The sequence below is a fragment of the Hoplias malabaricus genome, chromosome Y, assembly GCF_029633855.1.
Source record: "Hoplias malabaricus isolate fHopMal1 chromosome Y, fHopMal1.hap1, whole genome shotgun sequence".
NCBI classification, from domain to species: Eukaryota; Metazoa; Chordata; class Actinopteri; order Characiformes; family Erythrinidae; genus Hoplias; species Hoplias malabaricus.
Genome location: NC_089820.1, coordinates 72,424,531 through 72,442,884, shown reverse-complemented (window position 1 = coordinate 72,442,884; position 18,354 = coordinate 72,424,531). Strand labels below are relative to the sequence as shown.

At 41.9% G+C, this 18,354-nt stretch overlaps 1 protein-coding gene and 1 long non-coding RNA gene across 3 annotated transcripts in view; both read left to right on the top strand.

Annotated features, from left to right (window-relative positions):
• The first annotated feature begins 1,145 nt into the window (after window positions 1-1,145).
• LOC136677649 (uncharacterized) lies at window positions 1,146-3,348 on the top strand. Of its 2 annotated transcripts, none has more exons than XR_010796399.1 (4): window positions 1,146-1,206; window positions 2,044-2,205; window positions 2,290-2,379; window positions 2,916-3,348. It is a non-coding gene; the product is annotated as an uncharacterized lncRNA (long non-coding RNA). The 2 variants fall into 2 exon arrangements; XR_010796400.1 differs by lacking the exon at window positions 1,146-1,206 and adding an exon at window positions 1,634-1,676.
• A 6,206-nt stretch (window positions 3,349-9,554) lies between these two features.
• The window catches only part of LOC136678673 (collagen alpha-1(XI) chain-like), a 99,081-nt gene continuing 90,281 nt past the window's right edge, over window positions 9,555-18,354 (top strand). Inside the window, exons 1-2 of the mRNA XM_066656761.1 lie at window positions 9,555-9,749; window positions 16,985-17,149. Coding sequence (XP_066512858.1) covers window positions 9,632-9,749; window positions 16,985-17,149 — 283 coding nt within the window. The 5' untranslated portion in view covers window positions 9,555-9,631. The remainder of the gene's footprint in view (window positions 9,750-16,984; window positions 17,150-18,354) is intronic.

Below are 18,354 nucleotides of genomic sequence, written 5' to 3'. Positions count from 1 at the left end.
TTCGTAGGAGACATCCTTCAAGACGCGAAAGACATGGTATGGATGTGAGGGCACTGGCCATGCTTAAGCACTGGGAGAAACTCAGACTACAGGATGGCATCCTCTACAGGGAAACACGAGACCCAGTGAGCAAAAGAAAAAGGCTTCAGTTGGTTTTACCAGCGAGTTTACGGGCCATGGCTTTGGATGGAGTACATGATTTGGCAGGACACCAAGGTCAAGTTAGGACCCTACACCTTGCAAGGCAGCGTTTCTTCTGGCCCAGTATGGAGAGGGATGTCAAGGAGTATGTTAGATGTTGTGGAAGATGTGTACTCGCTAAGACCCCAGAGCCTGCTGCACGTGCCCCATTGGAAAACATAAAGACCTCAGCCCCTATGGAGCTCATTTGCATTGATTTCTGGTCGGCAGAAGATCGGAAGAAACGCTCTATTGACGTCCTCGGGGCGACAGACCATTTCACAAAGATGGCTTTTGCCTTTCCATGCAGGAACCAGACTGCAAAGCAGGTCGCTAAGAAGTTGTGGGACTTTGTTTTCTGTGTATATGGTTTCCCCGAATGCATCCATTCGGACCAGGGACCCAGCTTTGAGAGTGAGTTAGTGTCCGAGCTTCTTCAGCTTTCTGGCGTTGCAAAGTCCCATACCACTGCCTATCACCCTATGCACTGTAAAACATTACAGCCTCATTAAGTTACGTGAACTTATTATTTCTCTTCAGGTTAATATGTCATTACAAGTTTTTAATAATGAACTCAAGTTTTTAGGTTTTCAAGATTTAAAATTATAGTAATCTATTGTCTTGACTATTTGTGAGTTTTGTCTGCACTGTCAATGTTCATTTAACTCATGTCTGTAAGTTACACGTTGAAAAAATAAATGAAAAGTGGGAGGAGGGGCAATGCAGAGAATCTATTAAACACTTGGCGCCATTTTTTAACTATACAGAACAATTTGTAGAAAACCATTAAAACATTATGCTTATCAGTTTTCAAACCTCAAATTAACCTCAAACCTCAAATTAAGTTAAATATTTACATAATATTTCAGATAAAATCTAGACAGTGTTGACTACTTCCAGTGGCGGAGCGACACACCTGACTAAGGACTAATTTTAGGCAGAGTGTAGATTACTCCGCTGAGCGTTGTGTGGAATGTTCGCGAAAGTAAGGTGAATTCCCGCTGAAAACACGAAGACGGCGAGGAGGTGAATGTATATTTTTTATAGTATTTTTTTGCTGAAAAAGTAATGATGTTGCCCCTTTCTTGCGAAAGGAGAATAATTCCGCATATTAGATAGCATTTCCATGTTTTTTCTGTTTGTCCAATCCTCGAATAATTGTTAATTGCTGCTAATTAGCTGCTGACTGTCATTATCACTACCATCGGAGTTCGTTTTTCCGCTGCACAGCTCGCCATTTTTTGCTCTGAATACGTTACGCACACCAGAGAATTATACAGTGGGTTTAAAGTTATACTCTGAAGTCAAGGAGATTTTCCACAGATGATTTTAATCCGAAACCTTGAAAGTGTAGAAAACAGTAGTCGTCTAATTCCAGTGGCGGAGGGACACACCGGACTAATTTGAGGCAGACTGTAGATTACTACGCTGAGAGTTGTGTGGAAAGTTCGCGAAGTAAGGGGAATTCCCGCTGAAAACACGAAGGCAGCGAGGAGGTAGCTAAATGTGTATTTTTATGATTTTGTGAATTTGTGCTGATAAAACGTGATGGTGTTGCTAAGTTTTTGCCTGGTGGAAAGAGAAATATTCCGCATAGTAGACATTACCATGGGTTTTCTGTTTATCCGAGCCTCAAATAATTGTTGATTGGCTCAGTCATTACCGTCAGAGTTCGTTTTTCCGTTGCATAGCTCTCCTACGTTAAGCACACCAGAGGGATATACAGATAGACGGCAAGTTATACTCTAAAGTGTGGTGAGGGAGGTTTTCCACAGAAGATTTTAATGTTTTAGTTTCGACAAAATACCGAAGAGTATTAACAAAATGTATTGACAAATCTGCTGTCTTATACATCTGTTTCAGATAAAGGCAGAGTTCTGTAGAATAATCACCACTGACCAGTTGCAGCCATTCCTAGATTGACTGGATGCCTTCGTGCCAAGACTTATAGAGCGGTTCAAGGCAACTGTTTCATAAAGCAGGAAATTGACACTTAACAGTGTTATGCAGTGTCTTAAAAAGGAGGTGCGTATAAAAATGTACTCGCCAATATGTACTAAAATAAGGAATTTTGATAATTATGTTTATGTGCACTCTATTTGTATGTAGGACACAAATCAAAACAGAAGAACAGCTGCCCTACTTGGTCTTCCAAGCTTCTTGTCAGAGGATACCACTGAGATAATCAGGATGTGTGATGTAAGAAAATACATTTACACATTAAGATAATGGGGGTATTAATTCAAAAGACTTTATTTAGACATTTTAGTTGACTTTGTGCTGACAGGTCATGCACTGGTCAGCACTATTAGTGTGGATCAGTCACAGCAGTGCTGCTTGAGGTTTTAAACCCTGTGTCCACTCACTGCCCACTCTGTTAGAGACACCTGTCTCGTTGGTCCACCTCAGATAGTAACTCTCAGTTTCTCTTGTCCTTCATCAGTGGACACAGGACGCTGTTGGCTTAATGTTTAGTACATGGACTTTTCTCAATCCAGCAGTGATAATAAGGGGTTTAAAACTCAAGCAGCACTGCTGTCTGATCCACTTATACCAGTACAACATGCTGTAGTAGTAGTTCTGTTGTGGTCCTGACCATTGTTGGACAGAGTATATAAGGGCTAACTACATACAGCCAGACTGCAGTCTAACTGTACACCTATGAAGTTTACATATAGTTTTAATAAAGTGTCTGGTCATGATAAATTGGAACTTAATTTGTCCATGTCTTTTAGGTTCATGGTGAAACCCTGGATGTCTTCATGAAGGGAACGCGCGTTGGACTTCTGATTGGACATGGTGTTCTCCATGATGCTTTTCCTAATAAAATTTTCAACATTGCTTTGGTGGTAGAGGAGGCAGTTGTTCTTCATGAAATCAAAGATGTGTCCACTGGATTTGTTATGCTAATGGGTACAATACACTGCCTTAATCTAGAGTACCCTCGCAAAATGAAATACACATATGAATTTCTGCAGAGGGTCATCATGAAGATAAAACCAGACCAATGTTCAGCTCGCGTGCATGGACTACGAAATAAACTGAGGTTACGTTTATAGACTGCACACCTCAAGCCTTAAAGGGGATGGCTATAATTTTGGGGAAATGCTCCACGTCTTTTAAGGTGGAATGGTATGTTTGATGGACAAAAACAACTGTTGTTTGTACATGGCAGAAGTTTAACTTGTATAAGTTTTATTCAATATTAAGTGTCTGTTTGAATTACTACAGAAACTTGTTTGTACATATTACAAGTTTTGTTGCAAAGGTTTAAGCAGCAACATAATCAAATTATGTAGTAAACTAAAAATCATCCAAATGGAGAGAGAATTTTATTTTACATTATTTTTAAAAGTAGATACACACCGTCACCTATTTCACGTTTGTGTAAAATATTGGCGAAACCTGGATGTTTTGATAAAATAGATGCTTTATTTAATGTTTTTAAGAACCTTATTTTGCATTACCATGAAGCACAGATTGTTGATGTTTTGGTGCATTTCCAAAAGGATGAACATGCTGTTTTTAATAACAAGGCAATGTAACACTGTTCTCATTCAAATAAATGATTTATGTTAAAACAAAAGTGAATTCAGTGTGCATTTTAAATAGATTGGGAAACTTGTCATTAAGATAAGTGTTAATGGGAAATATTAACTTAAAATGACAGTTTTTATGAATATAATTAAAGTTAAATTAACTTGAAAATGTAAATCTAAATGAATAGGAATAATGTTTATTTAACAAGGCTTAGTGAGTTCTCTGAAACTGATATTGTAAAATAGTAAGTTGTTTTAACTCACTGTATCAAGTTGCAACAACTAATGATCATTAGTTAAACAACTAGTAGAACATAACCTTTTGAGTTGAAACAAAGTTTGCCATCAAGTTGAATTTACTCACATTTTTAAGGCAGCAGGTGAACATGAGTTTCTAAGTTTAACTAACATGAAATGTTTTACAGTGTGGGCAACGGTGGCACGGAGCGGTTTAACCGCACCCTTGGCAACATGTTGCGGGCACTCCCTCTTAGAGCCAAACAGGAATGGCCCCAACAGATCCAGACATTAACTTTTGCATATAATGCTACGGTTCATGAGACTACCGGTTATGCCCCGTTCTATTTGATGTTTGGCCGCGTCCCAAGGCTTCCAGTGGACGTCGTGTTCAAGTCAGTCCTGCGTGATCCCATCGCGTCAGATTTCAACAAATACTCTGAGCTTTTGCTGTTGTACCTGTCTGAGGCTGCCAGAATTGCTCAGCTCCACACCAGCAAAGAACAGGAACATCAGGCCCATCAGTACAACAAGAAAATCAAAGGTGTTTGTCTCAATGTCGGAGATCGTGTTCTGCTCGCCAATAAGGGTGAGCGAGGCAAGAAAAAACTAGCAGACAGGTGGGAACCTATGCTTTACACTGTTGTGGAGAGGAACCCCAAGACCCACATCTACCGGATCAGTGATGCCTCAGGCCATTGTAAAGTTGTACACAGGAATCTCTTGTTGGACGTGAGCTTCCTCCCTATTCAGGATACTCTAGAAACTCAGTCCCTGGTCAGTTCATCTAATGCTGGTGACCTCAGTGTCAGCAGAGGATCGAAACGACTTTCTAGTTTGGACACTGAGTCTTCTGCAAAAAGGACTTCTTTGTGGGTCCTATCCGATTTCAAACCCGGTGTGGATTCAGTGGAAGGGGAGTATGCTTCACAGTCCGCAGATGGTCATAGTGTCATCTGTGATGGTGTAGATGAGATGGACAGTGCACATGCTGCTGATTTGCCTGACTTAGAGACTTGCACAGTAATTTTTATTTGTCAAAATATTATGTTATTCTGTGCTACTGAATACACACAGAGCTTTCTTGCATGGCCGGAGAAGAGCCAGCCTAGCAGATACGTGACACACGACTCATGATTGTTTTCCTGTACTACAGGTATGAAGTGTGCTGTCATTAAAGGAACTAGAGATCCAGTTCTGTCTCATATCCCATAATTACACGCCAGAACACAACGCAGGTTTCATCAGGCGTAACACACACACAAAGTGGGCGGGTTACACTAGCATAGCATCAAAGCTAACCAGTGCTAACCGAAAATGCTTCTGAAAAATTTGTCAAATATATTTCACTTACTCATCACAAAATGAAGCTGTTCTGTAATGCGTGACTGCTCCAATCTTGAAGCTCCATGCTCAGTGTGAAAACACAGCCATGTATTCTTTTATATGACTAAAATGAGCATTTTCACACATCATAATCCTCCAATAAGAATGGCCGGATTATCATGCTATCATATGAATATAAATGGGTGGGCCATCAAGGGTCGTGGTCTGAGATTCAGAGGGAGACGTGTCTTTTTACTTACCTTTCTATAACAACCAGGTAAAAAAACATTTCTTTATAAGCTCTCTTCAACATGTCTTCAACATGAGCTTGAGAATCCAGAGAGTCCCTGTGATGTGGAAGATGTCCTTCATTTTTCATGTTCCAAAGATGTCGCAACCCAGTTGTGTCAAGGACTAAAGGCCAGTGGCACTGACATCCCACATCATGAAGACCATGGAGAGGTTCGTCCTGGTCCATCCAGTTCTGGACCCCCTCTAGTTCGCCTATCACCTGGGAGTTGAGGACACAATCATCTACCTGCTCAACCCAGACTACGCTCACCTGGACAAACCCTCACAGTGCTGGCTGATCATGTTTTTTGACTCCAGTGCATTCAACACCATTCTGCCTGCGTTTCTGAGTCGATAAGCTGAAAATGATACGAGTAGATGGCCCCTCGTGTCCTGGATTGTTGACTACCTGACTGGCAGACCACAGTATGTATGCCTCCAATGCAATATTGGAGCCCCACAGGGAACTGTATTCACTCCATTCTTCTTTACCCTCTACATCACGGAAATCACCTACTTCACAGAGACCTGCCACCTTCAGAAGTTTTCTGATTACTCTGTAAAAGTGGGATGTATCAGCAGGATGATTACAGGTTGACAGTGACAGACTTTGTCGCATGGTGCGAGCTGAACCATCTGCAGCTCAACATGACAAAGACAAAGGAACTGGTGGTGGACTTGAGGTGGGACAAAGCACCTGTGTCCATCAGGGGGGTCCGTGTGGACACTGTGGAGGACTACAAATATTTGGGAGTGCACACTGACAATCAACTGGACTGGGCTAAGAACACTGACGCCCTCTATAGGAAGGGCCAAAGTCTTCTCTATTATTTCCGGGGCACCTGAGGTCATTCAACATCTGCCGGACTATGCTCAGGATCTTGGATGGGTTTGTGGTGGCGAGTGCTGTCCCATATGCTTTTGCATGCTGGTGCAGCAGGCTGAATGTGGCAGATACCAAGAGACTCAACAAACTGATCCGTAAGGCAGGTGATGTTGTGGGTGTGAAGCTGGACTCGCTGATGGCAGTGTCGGAGAGGAGAATGCTATCTAAGCTGCAGGTCATTATGGAAAATGGCTTCCACCCACTCTACAACACAGAGATGAAACACAGCACAAGACTCATTCCACAGAAATGCACAACAGACTGACACAGGAGGTCATTCCTTCCTGTGGCCATCAAACTCCATAATTCCTCCCTCAATGTGTGACACCATATTTCATTCATGCAAAACTCAGTACCAAATTATACTGTTCATATGTGCAATAACAATGATAATAAATTTCATTTTTCTTAATTATGTGTGCAATAATTCAGAGGTGCAATTTATAAAGTATATTCCATATTTATTATCACATCCACTTCCGCTTTACTGTATTTTTTAAGAAATGAAATGTGTACATATTGCAAATTTCTCTTTTTTGTTGTAGAGTGTTTATTCTTTTACAAAAACTATTGCAACTGTAATAACTGCAATTTCCCCCGGGATCAATAAAGTATTTCTGATTCTGAATTATTCTGTGGAATAACGGGACTGTTCTCGGTGTTCCCTAACTGTGTGGTGTATGTGTATATGAGACGTAGGCAGTTGTGGTGGGGACGGATCGTACAGTAGGTCAGACGGGTTGAAGTAATTGAAAGCTGTGTTTAAACTCCTGGACCCTTTCTTTAAAACCCAGTTTGATGTGCCCTATGCGCGGAGCTTATTATAGAATAATTACACAATGCCTTTCTGGGCACAGCCCTGGTTTATTTAATCACATGGTTTACGATGCAGGAGGAATCTGCTGAAAATTGTACGGTACAGAGGGGAGAAAATAGATGAGGAGAAAGAAGACGCCAGGACTGCAGCTGCGCAGTCAGAGTCAACCGGTCTGCGTCTCTGAGATGTATGTGTATTCACCTGTTTATAGACACTAAGTCTTATTCCAATGGCGGTAATTGCAGTTGTTGATAAATGAAGAAGATGCTGGAATATTGCTGCTGGAATGTGATGGCATTTAGCCATAAACATTACTGTAAGTCTCTGAAATGTGTTCAGATGTTTCAGGGCAGTTGTGGTTAGTTTAGGGGGTTGTCTTTAGGGCATGTGTCTCTGATTCCACTGACAGATTTTTTGATGTTTGACATATTTTAAAAATCAAGTCAAATTAAAGCTGCTTTAATTAAAATAAAATTCCTTAAATGATGCAAATACATGCCAGTTATTCTTATTATATTCTTAATAAGCACTTTCAGAGTGAAGAATATTAGAGATGCAGACTAGAATAGAGATGATTTTTCTCAGTGTACATAAGGCTCTGTGTTAGAGAGAGAGAGAGAGAGAGAGAGAGAGAGAGAGACCAACCTGGTCCTGTCAGAACCTGAGAACCTTGTGGTTTTAAACTTGGGTGCTTTGAGCTTCATTCCAAGGAAACACGGCGAAAAGAAAAAGGTTTTCTGTAAAAAAAAAAATTACAAAAAAAACAAAAAAACACGAGTGTGGTCTTGCTGAGTTTGCAGAAAAGCGCAGAAGGAATTTGACTAAAATAGTCTCTAGTTTTCTGCTTTACACTAGATTTTGTGTAGTAACATTGCTGCGAGGCTTTAATGGCATTCAGCCTCATAAACACCAGTGAGGTCAGGGGCTGGTGTTGGAGGAAACTCCAACTCATTCCAAATGCAGTAGATGTAGCTCTGTCACTCCAGAGAACACAGTTCCACTGCTCCATAGATCAATGCTGGGGGGTTATACACTACTTGTAGACTGAGGCTGAGCTGAGGCTCATGTGCAGCTGGTCCAAAGTGTCCCAGAGTGTCAGGATGATGGGTGGTCAGGAAGGTGGAGGGTCAGTAGAGTTGGGGGTCAGCAGGGTGGAGGGTCAGGATGGTGGTGGGTCTGAAGAGTCAGGGGTCAGGAAGGTGGAGGGTCAGACGATTGGGGGGTCAGAAGGGCGGAGGGACAGGAAGCTGGAACCTTTAATAAAAGCAATGATCCAGAAGGTTCCTCAGCAATGATTAATTATATGACCTTAAAAACTCAGGGGGTGTGGCCACCTTTATCAGGGGGCGTGTCTTCAGCATGTTTGCCTGCATCTAGCAACATCTAGTGTTCAGTTCAAAATACTGAGGTGTTTCCAAGATATTTCCAGCGAGGAAAAACAGGAGTTCCAGATCTGGATGAAACTGTAGAAGCAATTAATGCTGAGCAGTCATTTATATATATATATATATATTAAAAAAAAAAACACCGTGTTACAGAGAAATAATGAGAGTGTTCTTTGAGCACAGTGCAGGTGGGAGGGTGGGAGCTGTAACAGAGGCAGAGATCTCACAGAGACCACTTTCTGAACGTACTAAAGAAGAGTTCTCACAGTTTCAGAAAAGGTTTTCATGTTTCTGTCTCAGGGATCTTGTCTCAGACTGTGTGAGAGTATATGAATTCTGAGAGAGTGTGGGAAGTTTTGAAAAGTGTTAATGTAAGTCATACCTGGAATGTGTGTGAGTGTGTAAGTGATTGTAGCCTTTGAGAGACTATGTGAAGGTTTGAGTGAGTGTGTGCGAGTAAATAGTCCCTGCGAGTGTATATAAGTGTGTGTGTGTGAAAGAGTGTGAATAAGTAAAGTTTCTCAGAGTGTGTATAAGTGTGTGAGAGAGTGACTGATGTGTCTGAGTGTGTGTGTGTGTGTGTGTGTGTGTGAGAGAGAGAGAGAGAGGTAGAGAGAGAGTGTGTGTCTAAGCCTCTCTCCGGGAGGAGAGGGGTTGAGCTTGTGCTCTTTCCTGGGCAGTGATTGGCTGAAAGAAAGTAGAGCTTTCTCTCTGGAGTATGTTCCTTCAGTCAGGCTCAGGTTCACTCCTCAAGCCTCATCACACACTCACACACACTCACACACACTCTCACACACTCACCTTCTGACTGTGCAACCGGAGAACGTCCAGAACCCAGAGGCTCAGCTTTTCTGAGCAGTGTGTGAGAGAGATGACAGTTTAAGAGGAAATACATAGTGTGTGTGTGTGTGTGTGTGTGAGATACGAGTGTACGGAGTGTGTACTGAGTTTTCCGGGAGTGTTTCCAGAGATGGATCAGAGATGGAGGTGTAAGTGGAGGTGGAAGAACCTGAGGAGTTTCACAACATCAACCTTCATCATCACCACCATCATCATTATCATCCAACAGGCCTCTGGGACATATGCAGGTGAGAGAGAGACAGTGAGAGAGGGAGAGATAGAAAGAGACAGACAGAGAGTGAGTGAGAGACAGAGATAGGGTGAGATAGAGAGAGATAGGGAGAGAGAGAATGATGTGTGTTTGAGACTGTTTGAGTGCAGCCATTATTTATTTCTCTTTTGCACACATTGATTACTCTATCCATCCCTTTATCTATCCCTTTATGCTTGGAGCAGCAAATGTGTGTGTGTGTTTGTGTGTGATTCTAATCACACTGTTAAAGACTTTAATAATCCCTCTCTCTCTTTCTCTCTCTCTGTTTCTCTCATTTTTGTTTTCTCTCATGCTCCTTTCCCTCCTTCTCTGTATATTGTTCTCACTTTTTCTATCATTTGTTTCTATTTTCTCTCTATTTTACCATTTATTCATGTATTTCTCTCGCTCCCTTTCTTCCGATTATTTTTATGTTTTTTTGTCAGTCTCTATTCTGTCACTTTCCTTTTCTAGTTTCTCAGTCTCTTTGCACCCCCCGCCTCTCTCTCTCTCTCTCTCTCTCTCTCTCTCTCTCTCTCTCTCTCTCTCTCTCTCGCTGAGACAGATGTGTATTCCAGCTGTTCAACTGGGCTGTGTTAAAATGTGTGTATTTTAAGTTTTTATTGGCATCTGTTTAAAAAACTGGAGTAACATCAGACATCTCTCATCTGCACAGAATCCAGAGATATTTTATTAAGAATTAACATTCATAATTAATTATTGCTAATTACCATATTCATATTTTAAAATGCATAATGAAAACAGCATTTTCCTTCTTTAAGAAGCTAATTATTTAATCTAGAATGTATTTAACATGTTATTTACATTTATTTTCAGCTGAAAAAAATGGGCAATTATGAATTCACTTCAATTGGTGATGCCAAAAATTCCAGTGTGTTTACAGTTTAAGTATAGCAATCTATTAAACTTCCAATAGTGTAGCCTGCACATTCAGCCTATAGCAGTGTAGCCCCACCCATTCAACCTGCTGCAGTGTAGCCCAGCCCATCCAGCTGTTTTAATTTATATTTGCTGATTATTTTTAATATTGAATGATTCGTGTTCATATATCAATCTAATTTGCACAAATTATTCTGATTAATTTTGCATATGTTGCTTATTTTAAAATCTGAAATGAATGATTTTAGCAGTTAGCTGAGATTAGGGTGAGGTGAATCACAGGTGGAGGGTTAATAAAATAAATCTGAGCTATAATCTGAACATGGAGGGATGAATAAATAAGGGGCAGGGAATAAAGAAATGAGGGATGAATGAGGGAATGAAAGAATGAGGGAATGAAGTTGGAATGAGCGAATGACAGAATAAATAATGAATGAGGAGGGAATAAAGTGGGAATGAGGAGGGAAGTAGAAAGTGCCTGAATGAGATTCCGTTTCTGCTGTGGAGATGATCTCTTTAACACGCTGAGTTTAGAGGGTTGAGTCAGCAGAACCACGGAACCCTGAGGTTCTCCGCTTATAAACAGGACATAGTTCTGCAGATTGAATTTCACTCCATTTTCCAGTGCCCTGTAATTCAGATCAGAGTTGCCAAGTTTTTAATTAGGAGGTGGTTTGCCAGTTTTGGCATAGACAATGAACATTTCAGCAGCTCAGAGAATGTTCCACTGAATTGAAGAGGAACTCGATAATAGCTACACCCTGAGTGTTCTCCTCCAAGAGTGTTGAGCTGATGAACAGAATCAGAGGTTAGTGTTCTCCTCTGAAAGTGTTGAGTTGATGAACAGAATCAGTGGTTAGTGTTCTCCTCAGTGTTGAGCTGAAGAACAAAGTGAGTGGTTAGTGTTCTCTTCTAAGTGTGTTGAGCTGATGAACAGAATCAGAAGTTAGTGTTCTCCTCTGAAAGTGTTGAGCTGATGAACAGAATCAATGGTTAGTGTTCTCCTCAGTGTTGAGTTGATGAACAGAATCGGTGGTTAGTGTTCTTCTCCAAGAGTGTTGAGCTGATGAACAGAATCAGAGGTTATTGTTCTTCTTCGAGAGTGTTGAGTTGATGAACAGAATCAGTGGTTAGTGTTCTACTCTGAGAGTGTTGAGCTGATGAACAGAATCAGTGGTTAGTGTTCTTCTCCAAGACTGTTGAGCTGATGAACAGAATCAGTGGTTAGTGTTCTTCTCTAAGACTGTTGAGCTGAAGAACAGAGTCAGAGGTTAGTGTTCTCCTCAGAGAGTGTTGAGCTGAAGAACAGAGTCAGAGGTTAGTGTTCTCCTCTGAGCATGTTGAGCTGAAGAACAGAGTCAGAGGTTAGTGTTCTCCTCCGAGGATGCTGAGCTGATGAACAGAGTCAGTGGTTAGTTTTCTCCTCTGAGCATGTTGAGCTGAAGAACAGAGTCAGAGATTAGTGTTCTTCTCTGACCGTGTTGAGCTGAAGAACAGAGTCAGAGGTTAGTGTTGTCCTCTGAGCATGTTGAGCTGATGAACAGAGTCAGTGGTAAGTGTTCTCCTCTGAGAGTGTTGAGCTGATGAACAGAATCGGAGGTAAGTGTTCTCCTCCGAGGGTATTTTACACTGATGAACAGAGTCAGAGGTTAGTGTTCTCCTCTGAGAGTGTTGAGCTGAAGAACAGAATCAGAGATTAGTGTTCTCCTCCGAGGGTGTTGAGTTGAAGAACAGAGTCAGAGGTTAGTGTTCTCCTCTGAGAGTGTTGCGCTGATGAACAGAATCAGAGGTTAGTGTTCTCCTCCGAGGGTGTTGAGTTGAAGAACAAAGTCAGAGGTTAGTGTTCTCCTCTGAGAGTGTTGCGCTGATGAACAGAATCAGAGGTTAGTGTTCTCCTCCGAGGGTGTTGAGTTGAAGAACAGAGTCAGAGCTTAGTGTTCTCCTCTGAGAGTGTTGCGCTGATGAACAGAATCTGAGGTTAGTGTTCTCCTCTGAGAGTGTTGAGCTGAAGAACAGAATCAGAGATTAGTGTTCTCCTCCGAGGGTGTTGAGCTGAAGAACAGAGTTAGAGGTTAGTGTTCTCCTCCGAGCATGTTGAGCTGATGAACAGCAGTAGATGTTACTCTCCTCAGAGCAGGAATGATGTTAGCATCACAAAATGAGTGAAAGTGTGTAGATTTGTATATTTACACAGTGGTTTATTAAAATGTGTGTCTCCAGGTGAATTTACCTGAGTGAAGGTAATAACAGAGAAGTTAGGTGAAGAGTTGAGATAAATGCCTGCAGAACTCTCAGAGCACATTCAAGGATAATTCCAGCTCATTCTGTGCTGGTTTAATGGGCTTGGAATAGCTCAGTGTTTTAAAACCTTCTGTGAGCGTGGCCTTCCGGAGTCGGCCAATTCTCCACATCTGGAATATATGAGCCTTTAGGTATGCAGCCGCAGAGAACGGCATTTTAGGAGCACAAAGAGACATTTGAGAGAGAGAGACAGAGAGAGAGAGAGAGAGAGAGAGAGAGAGAGAGAGAGAGAGAGAGAGAGAGAGAGAGAGAGAGAGAGAGAGAGAGATTGTTGTACTGGGAGAAGAATATTAAAATTGTGTTTTTTTTTTTTTTAACTAACACAATGAATTTCAAATGGAACAAAACACTTTCCCCAAAGATGAAATTATATAAAAACACATGGAAACAAGGGAATAATATTATAATATTTAAACAGTGTCTCAGAGTGAGGGATATTAGAGACACAGGCAGATTTCAGATGTCCTTCAGTAAGCAGTGATTTCTGTAGTTGACGGTGTCTGGACTGAGGCCTGAGCAGTTACACACTGTTGGTCTTAACTGCTCTGAAGGGCGTGGGCTGTTATTAGTCTCATTTCTTAAAAGCTCTCTCTCTCATTAAAGACATAGTCTGTTCTATTTTTACATCCCAGAGGAATTCTGAGCACAGAGACTTTCTGAAAGCAGAGCATTTTGTTGAAAATTTTGGAAGAAGTATCAAGCTTCACTTCAAAGACTTAAAATAATCATTAAATCAGTCTGAAACTTCCACAAACACCAAATACCGTTGAATGTTTTGTGTCTGTGTCTGTGTCTGTGTGTGTGTGTGTGTGTGTGTGTGTGTTATAAAGTTGTTGTCTTTATTCTGGATAATCCTGCTTTGAATCCTGAGTCTGATGTTCTGGGAAAAGGCTTCATGGTGATCCTGATTAAGCACTTTCCCAGGATCGCTGCAGGGATTGGACAGTGGTTTTGTGATGTCAGAGAGTTTGAAAAACAGAACCTGTGTTTGTTGAGGATTAACAAACCTCACTGTTGGAAGTGGGGCAGAGCCGGAGGATGGAGTTCACTGTGGTCTATTGTTTTTTGGGCTTTGAGCGAGATGCTTCCTCTCAGCCGCCTGACCCTTAGTCAGATGTCCTCGGTGTCCAGAAATTTATAGACACCCCTTTATCATCAGAGAGGACAGCTCCTGTGGGCTGGGATTTTTAGGGGAGGGTGAAGGAGAACACCTGGCCTGCACCGGCCCACATCAACCCAAGCCAAAACAGACAGACCCACATCGACCCAACACCGGTCCATGCTGGCCCACATTGACCCAAACCAAACTACACTGGCACACACCAACACACCAGGACACACCAACCCACACTGCAGGAGGATCTGGTGGATTTTGAGGCTGATTTGCTCCTCACAACAATCACAACCATCTCCTGATTTCAGGAAGGTGTTTCCTCTGGTGTTCTCTGGAATGATGGATTCAACACTAGCTCCTGGTGGGTTATAAACTGGGTTATTTCAGACAACAGGAGCCTAATTTACTTTAAAGCCTTTGGCTCCTACCACCTCTACCCCCTACCCTCCCATCCCACCCCCTGCGAACAGAGACCTCCATCTCAGACCTGGAACTCCTTATATGGGCAAGATGCCCACCCCCGTGATTGATTCCTGGTTGGTGTTTCTCCACCAGGTCTCAGAGGGGCTTATGTAAGAGAGTCTCTCTGCATGATTGATGTCGGTGTTGAGTCCAATCTGTTCTCGGCGAGCAGTAGACATCTCAGAAACACAGTTATCTTCCTGACCTCCAGCAACACCTCATTCATCAGAGCCCACTCCGAGCTGCCACTTCCCATGGATTCTCTCTTTCTCAGAGGAAAAGGAATGTATTGGAGGGTTTGAGGGGTGCATGAGATCAGCAGGACTCCCCTATTCATGCTGCCAGAAAAATATCTGTTTATTACAAATAAATAAATAAACAACATCAAGTGTCAGGGAAACAATAATAACAGTATATTTACAATAAACTCAAAATGAGAAAGATACAGGGGCTTAATAGTCAGACTCTCCGTAACTCTCCTTATCTCAGTAGGTCTCCTTAATATTTCTGTAGTGTCTCCTTAATTTGTGTGTTGTATCTCTTTTTAATATCCCTGCAATATCTCCTTAAAATCTTCGTAGTGTCTCCTTGATATCTCTGGAGTGTCTCCTTTAAATCTCTCTAATATCTCCTTTATTTGTTTGAAATGTCTCCATAATTTGTGTGTAGTGTCTGTAGTGTCTCCATGATATCTTTTGAATGTCTCCTTGACCTCTCTGTAGTATCTCCTTAAAATCTCTTTACTATCTCTTGGATGATATTGAGGTCAGATCCAAAGACAACCATTAACTCTCCTGAGACATGGGCAAGCGATTTCTGAGCAATAACCCTGTCCTTTGTGCTGAATTGGGCGATGAACAGACAGAGTGTAGTGTGTTACAGTGTTGAATTTGAGCTGCTCGTAAATCCCTGAGTCTGTGGAGCTCAGAGGAGCAATGACTAACACCAGCTCTATCTTTCCAGCCCTGTTCTGCACTGGGATTTCTCCAGGAGGCCTTGCTCACAGTTCCTCCTCAGATGTTGAGGAATTGCTCATGCTTGTCATAAAACCACTGTGGGGTCTTTTGCAGTTACAGTAGCTGAGAAATTCCTGCCATAAACCTGTCAGTCACAGTTTGCATCGGAGTCAACAAGAACAACTCTGCTGTCAGTGTGCGGTCAGTCTCAGGCTGTCTCAGTTTGTCTCAGTCTGTCTCACCAGATAAAGCTCAAAAGCCTTTTCTTTATGTTATGTTAAAAGGCCCATAAAAAAGCCCCACAAATACCTTCCATCTTTGTTTTACTTTTGTTCCTAATTTGAATAAACAGGAGGTGAAGCAGAACTGTGTTATAAAGCTGTAAATAAAACCATGCTCAGAGATTTATGCATTTCCTGAAGTACATAGTTTTTAAAATGTCCATAAATCTTCTGTGAGGTTCCACAACAGTTTTGGTTCAGACTTTAAATAAAAAAGAGTTCTGTAGAGAAGTGGCATAGAAATATTTTTAATCTATTCTTTCAAAAAACACAACTTTCAGAACTTTTCTTAACTATAAGCTCATACTGAAATTCACATGGATGCAGGTGTTTGCTAAGGTCTTGTATGGATACTGTTAAATTGTTACTAGGATGTTGCTAGGTGGTTGCTATGGTGCCTAAAGTGGTTGCTAGGCAGCCACTACGGATGTTGTTCATTTATTTGCCTGCAACCCACCACCAGAGTGCTGGGATTTGGTAGGAGGTTGCTATGGTATGAAAGGTAGCTGCTAGGGTGTTGCAAGCCAGTTGCTATGGTAAATTTAGTAGTTGTTGGTTGTTGCTAAATGCTTGTTATGAGCTGTTTTTTAATATGTGCTCATTTGTGTTCTTGCATCGTTGAGATCTTGGAAAAAGTCATCAGTCACAGCCTAAGTATTGTTCCGTGTAAAAGTCCACATCTATCCAAGTACACTGCAAATACCCGGATGCGTTCCAGCTCTGCGTATTATTGAGGATGCACTCGGACAAGACTTCTGTAGACTTTAGAAAGTCAGATATCCCAGAATGCATTTCACACCAACCTCGCACGGTGCCTTTTTTCCCCACTACAGGACAGTGACTCATCAAGTATGTTGGCATTGTAATTAAAGAATGACCATAATATCATCATCATGTCCTTGGGAGTTTGTACTCACAAGTCAAACTCACCAAGTTTGTGCTACCAAGTACCGCAGTTCGAACCTGACGTACTTTGTATTGAGAAACAGCCATGAAATCCAGTGGTTGCTAGGGTGCTATGCAGTTCCTATAGTGTATAATTTGGTTGCTAGGCAGCCACTGCCACTTCTCCATCCCATTAAATTCTTTAGCATCATGACCTTTGGTTCTGCTCCAGATGTTCTGACACACAGAGACAGGTTTCTGTTCTACAGTGAACAAATATTGACATGTTTTTTACATCTCTGTAACCGTGGCGACTCTTTCTCTCCCACAGCAGAACCTGTGGACGTTCTGAAGATTCTAGATTTCCAGAGTTCCCCAGAAGGAGTGAAGAAAACCCAGGGTTTCTGCTCTGTGAGGAGAGGATCCAAACCAGATGTAGCTTACAGAGTGAACAAAAAAGCCCAGCTGAGCACCCCCACCAAGCAGCTGTTTCCAGGTAAACACACTGAACTTTTCACACAGGTGACCACACACCTGTCCATACACACACTTGTCTGTATAAGTAAACACCCCCAGTAAACAGGTAAACACATACCTGCTTAAACAAAGTAAATACCCGTCTGCATGTACAGGTAAACACATCTGTATAGATATGTAAACACATGTGTCTGTTCAGGTAACCACACCTGTATATGTAAACATATCTGTCTGTACAGGTAAACATCATAGACATCTGCAATGTCATTTATTTACACACAGCTGTACACTTGTACAGGCACTCTCTCTGTCTTTCTCTCTCTCTCTCTCTCTCTCTCTCACGTTTGTCTATGAGGAGCAGAGCTGTTTCTCAGAGGGAGTGGGCTAGTGTATCCCCTGTGTCCTGCAGCTCTGTGAAATGGGGTTTTTCTCAGAATTGGCTTGTGTTGGTTCTGTGTGTGTGTGTGTGTGTGTGTGTGTGTAGTAAACGCCGGGTGTTTTGGGCTGAGCTCTGGAAGCCTCAGAACCGTCTGAAGCTCAGTGAGGGAAAACACAGATTTATTTATTGTTTTTGGAGAATCTACAGCATGATCTGGAATGCACCTCTGCAATGTTTTTTACAGTGGAGGCTACTGTTTGACTCCAGAGGGATCCAAACCGGATCAGGAATATTACATGGTCTACTACATCACTCCTTCACACAGGGCATCTCTACACTGTGTGTGTATTACATGTATGTGTGTGTGTGTGTTTATTAAGCCTGTGTGTGTATTAAATGTGTGTGTGTGTGTGTGTGTGTGTGTGTGTGTGTATTAAGGCTGTGTGTATTAAACGTTTGTGTATTAGATGTGTGTGTGTGTGTGGAGGGGGGGGGGGTGTGATAGCTGGGTGTGCTCGTTAACTGAGGCCTCTTTAGTGTGTAATTGGGAAGTGTCTGCGCAGCTGCAGAGGAACGCAGACGCAGGCCTGAAGCCGCAAGCATGTGAATTAATTATTTCACCTATGTGACGTCAGGGTTTTTATAGACAGGAAATTTCAGCAAATAAATGTTTTAATTGTTTAGGAGAGGTGGCGGGGTTTTCTCCCCCTGAAGACCACTATCTCATTAAACAGATTGCTGCTGTAAGCTAATAAACTCAGGGTGGCTACAGAGAGGACCCTTACAGTCTTAGTCCTTCTGTATTCCTCTGTTGTAGCTCCACTCTGTACCCTCTGTACAGAACA